Source organism: Haematobia irritans, chromosome 1, assembly GCF_050003625.1.
Source record: "Haematobia irritans isolate KBUSLIRL chromosome 1, ASM5000362v1, whole genome shotgun sequence".
Taxonomy (NCBI): domain Eukaryota; kingdom Metazoa; phylum Arthropoda; class Insecta; order Diptera; family Muscidae; genus Haematobia; species Haematobia irritans.
In genome coordinates, this window is record NC_134397.1 from 132,900,639 (window position 1) to 132,905,859 (window position 5,221).

At 34.2% G+C, this 5,221-nt stretch overlaps 1 protein-coding gene across 1 annotated transcript; it reads left to right on the forward strand.

Moving 5' to 3' along the window:
- Positions 1-4,293: 4,293 nt before the first annotated feature.
- Positions 4,294-4,836, forward strand: LOC142242045 (larval cuticle protein 65Ab1-like). The gene is made up of 2 exons (XM_075313964.1): positions 4,294-4,450; positions 4,512-4,836. The coding sequence occupies exons 1-2, from the start codon at positions 4,329-4,331 to the stop codon at positions 4,699-4,701; spliced, it is 312 nt and encodes a 103-aa protein (XP_075170079.1). The 5' UTR covers positions 4,294-4,328; the 3' UTR covers positions 4,702-4,836.
- The last annotated feature ends 385 nt before the right edge of the window (positions 4,837-5,221 follow it).

A 5,221-nucleotide genomic window follows, 5' to 3' on the forward strand; every position in this document is an offset into this window, starting at 1 on the left:
GTACTATAGTCAAGTGTGCCAAATTTTATTGAAATCGGTTCAGATTTAGATATAGCTCCCATATATATCTTTCGCCCGATATGGACAAATACGGTCGCAGAAGCCAGAGTTTAACCCCAATTTGGTTGAAATTTTGCACAGGGAGTAGAATTAGTAGTGTAGTCAAGTGTACCAAATTTTATTGAAATCGGTTCAGATTTATATATAGCTCCCATATATAGCTTTCGCCCGATTTACACTCATATGACCACAGAGGCTAATTTTTTGCTCCAATTTAGTTGAAATTTTGCACAGGGAGTAGAATTAGCATTGTAGCTATGCGTGCAAACTTTGGTTGAAATCGGTTCAGATTTAGATATAGCTCCCATATATATGTTTTTCTGATTTCGACAAAAATGGTCAAAATACCAACATTTTCCTTGTAAAATCGCCACTGCTTAGTCGAAAAGTTGTAAAAATGACTCTACTTTTGCACAGGGAGTAGAATTAGCATTGTAGCTGTGTGTGCAAAATTTGGTTGAAATCGGTTCAGATTTAGATATAGCTCCCATATATATGTTTTTCTGATTTAGAAAAAAATGGTCAAAATACCAACATTTTCCTTGTAAAATCGCCACTGCTTAGTCGAAAAGTTGTAAAAATGACTCTAATTTTCCTAAACTTCTAATACATATATATCGAGCGATAAATAAACTTTTGCGAAGTTTCCTTAAAATTGCTTCTGATTTAAATGTTTCCCATATTTTTTTACTAACATGGTGTTACATCCTAGTGCATTAGCCGACTTAAATTTTGAGTCTATAGATTTTGTAGAAACGGCCGTATATACTTGTTTTTTCTTAATAATTCGAAAGATTTTGTTTACTCTATATATATATATATATATATATATATATATATATATATATATATATATATATATATATATATATATATATATATATATATATATATATATATATATATATATATATATATATATATATATATATATATATATATATATATATATATATATATATTTGTATGTATTTGTATGTATATACCCTGCGAGGTGCAAATTGCCATTGTTCAACATACTTCAAACGATTTTCATTCCTGGTGCGATTCGGATAACGAAAATGAAACCGTATCCTAAGAGTTTAACCGAGACTGGTTAATGAGGACCTGTCTATGGGGTATACTATTAAATTGTCCCAGGACGTGTCCTTTGGAATGGAGTCCAAGACGCATCTTAAAGTGTAAATTTACCCCATCAATGACAAACCCATGTTAAAGTGACCGGTCCCTACCATACGTCTTGACCAGAAATAGGACTGGTCCATAAACACCAGGGACTAGCCTTGCACCGGTTCTGTGGTTAATCCATTTCCCGTAGGGTATATACCCACATTTTTCTTGTAAAATCGCCACTGCTAAGTCGTAAAAATGACTTAAATTTTCCTCTACGAATACATAGCTATGGACCGAGAAATCATAAATACGATTTTACGAAGTTGCTTAAAAATTGTTTCAGATTTAAATGTTTCCTATATTTATACCCAGCACCATAGAATGGTGACGGGGGTATAATAAGTTTAAAGTATATATATTCTTGATCAGGGAGAAATTCTAAGACGATATAACCATGTCCGTCTGTCTGTCTGTTGTAATCACGCTACAGTCTTCAATAATGAAGTAATCGTCCTGAAATTTTGAACAAACTCGTCTTTTGTCTGCAGGCAGGTCAAGTTCGAAGATGGGCTATATCGGTCCAGGTTTTGATATAGTCCCCATATAAACCGACCTCCCGATTTGGGGTCTTGTGCTTATTAAAACCGTAGTTTTTACTCAATTTGCCTGAAATTTGAAATTATTTAAGAGGTATTTTAGGACCATAAGGAGGTGTACCAAAAATGATTAGTATCGGTCTATATTTTGGTATAGCCTCTATATAGACCGATCTCCCGATTTCACTTCTTGGGCTTCTACAATCCGTAGTTATTATCCAATTTGCCTGAAATTTGAAATCTAGAGGTGTTTTAGGACCGTAAAGAGGTATGCCAAAAATGGTGAGCATCGGTCAATGTTTTGGTATGGTCCCCATATAAACCGATCTCCCGATTTGGGGTCTTGGGCTTATAGAAACCGTAGTTTTTATCCAATTTGTCTGAAATTGGAAATCTAGAGGTATTTCAGGACCATAAATAGGCATGCCGAAAATGGTGAGTATCGGTCCATGGTTTGGTATATCCCCCATATAGAGCAATCTCCCGATTTTACTTCTTGGACTTATAGAAACTGTAGTTTTTATCCAATTTGCCTGAAATTGGAAATCTAGAAGTATTTTATGACAATAAAGAGGTGTGCCGAAAAGGGCGTGTAGTGGTTCATGTTTTGGTATATCCCCAATAATGACCGATCTCCGGATTTTTTTTCTATGGATTATAAAAACCGTTGTTTTTATCCAATTTGTATGAAATTCGAAATCTAGAATTATTTTTGGATCATAAAGAGTTACGCCGAAAATGGTGAGTATCGATCAGTGTTTTAGTATAGCCCCATAAGAACGATGTCCCGATTTAACTCAATGGGTTTCTAGAAACCGTAGTGTTTATCCGATTTGCCTGAAATTTCACTTCTTGAGGGTATAGAAGGCGCACCGATCATGAAAATTGCTTGAAACTCAATGTACAATTTCCAAATTTTACTTTTCAGGTGAAAATCTATGTTACAGATTTAAGATTTCAAATCAACTCGTTATTTTATAATTTTCTTGCACACTTACAAGAGATGTTAATGATTCCTCTAAAACAAAAATGGTTCTTACAAATCCAGAATCTGATATAGCCTTCATAGGTAAAATCTTTAAATTTATCTCCGGGAAGTGTATTGGTTGAACTGCTCTGTTTGATTTGTCCTCAAACCCCCCTGAAATTTCAAAGGAAACCCTAATATTTGATTCATGGTGGTGGGTATTTAAGATTCGGCCTGGCCGAACTTAGGGCCGTATATACTTGTTTTTACTAACATTGTGTTTCACCCCAAGACATTAGCAGACTTAAATTTAAGTCAATAGATTTTGTAGAAGTCTAAAAAATTTTGTCCATATCGATTCAGATTTAAATGTACATATGTATTTGGGACAAACACCTTTATACATAGCACCCAACACAGTTGATATGGTATAGAAAATGTGGATCTACAAAGTGGTGCAATATACGAGTAGTGGTGCAATATACGTAGTCGGCCCCGCCCGACTTTAGACTTTCCTTACTTCGTAACCATTATGTTTTCAGATCATGAATGCTGGTTGTTGTTTTCACAACGCATGACGTCATTTTATCGTTGTCAGATAGACACCGTCTGTTCACCGTTTGACACCACATGTGTGTTGATTCACTTTCATGAACGGATCGTTTTGAAACGAGCACGCTGTTCATGTTTTTTTCTATGCATGAATACTACAGACGTGGGAGCAAACGAATTCTTTTTATTACCGAACGTAAAAACTAAAATGAGAGGTCAACGTTATACGTCAGCTGAAAAAGCGGTTGATCCGTTCAGAATGCATGTTGTGGAGATACCTCAATCAGAGTGGTAAAAGTGCTTCGACAATTGGTCGATTGGCCTCCAAAATTGTATAGATCTTTATGGGTAATATTTTGAAAAATAATAAAGCGATTTTCGATGATTAATATTTCTGTTTTGTTTTTCTATTCCCTAAATATAAAATGCAACCCTTGTATCGTAACTCACACTCAATGACGGAATTTTTGGTTTTGATAATAATGGGGAAATTTACTACTAACATGGCTCTTGACTTTCGTGTGATTCACGATGTTTGATTGACCCGTGGATATGAGGATATGAAGTACATTTTGACTACATTAAACATTAGGTCAAGATCAAGATATTTTTTGACCTCTTTCTGATTATTTGTTTATTTTAATTCCTTTGAAGATAACATTGTTTGTAAATTATCATTAAAAGTGTTTTCCAGAATAATACAATGCTCTCATTTGGCCATACAAAAAAAAAACAAGAAATGGGTCAATAACGCCTTTGTTTAACAATGATATAGGCTACTTGTAACAAACGCCATTTCTCCAGAAATTCAATAAATAATTATTTGACATGTAATTGCACACCCGAAGTAATTGAAAAAAAAAATTAATGAAATCAAACAATAAGAACCAGTTTCCAATTCTAATTATCCAAAATTACGAATAATAAGCCCTAAATCGAATAAGTGATAAAGTATAAAACCGAACTGAGTGTCCCCAATCAGTATCAATTTCAGTGAAAGCATTTTCAGCGATAATACCAAAAACTCTGTAACAAAAAAAATGAAATTCCTCATTGTCTTAGCTGCTTTAGTTGCCATCGCCTTGGCAGCTCCCACCCCAGATGAGCATGCCGAAATCGTAAAATCCCGCTCTGAAATTGATCACCATCACTATGCATTCGAGTAAGTAGATCACAAAAAAGGTTTTAAGCTCTTTACTAAAAATTCCCTATAAAATTTGCAGTACTGAGACCAGTGATGGCATTCATCGCCATGAAAATGGTGAAGTCAAGGATTATGGCAAGGAACATGCCATTCTTGTTCATGGATCCTACTCCTGGAAGGATCATCATGACGGCAAGGTCCACAAGGTAGAATATTATGCTGATGATCATGGTTACCATCCAACTCACACCACCTCCGACAGTCATTAAAAGTGGATGGATCTTAAGAAATTCGATCGTGTGAATGATTATCGTAAATTATGCGAGAAATTCGCATCATAATAATAATAAAAAAAAATTAATGATATAAATAAATTTAGACGATTCCAATGCAAAGACACAATATTCTAATTAGTTTTTATTGATTCACTAAATTAAGCCAAAGTGAGAAATGGTCACATCATAAATGATAATTAGATCGAAGTGTTTCTAGCCGCTGTTTCAAGGTTGAATAGGTAAAATTCTTTCGACATGGCTTATAGAAGAGTTCGACTGAATGCTCCAATTGAAATTGAAATTTTACTTCAGTCATAAATATATAGTGACATTTACGAGATTTTTAGTATAGGAATACTATCGAAAATTGATTAGACTCTAATAAAATTAGCCAAAGAAATTGATTTGATTTTTAATTAAACAAGTATATACGATCTTAATGCCCACCACCATGAATGCAAGCGGGTTATTTGAAAATTTATTGAATTTCAGGGGGTTTGATGCAACCTACTCT

What these genes read in the sequence shown, in the direction of transcription:
- LOC142242045 (XM_075313964.1), top strand. Translation starts at nt 4,329, where the DNA reads ATGAAATTCCTCATTGTCTTAGCTGCTTTAGTTGCCATCGCCTTGGCA. An exon ending in CACCATCACTATGCATTCGA is followed by an intron (nt 4,451 to 4,511) that starts GTAAGTAGATCA and finishes TAAAATTTGCAG; the next exon opens with TACTGAGACCAGTGATGGCA.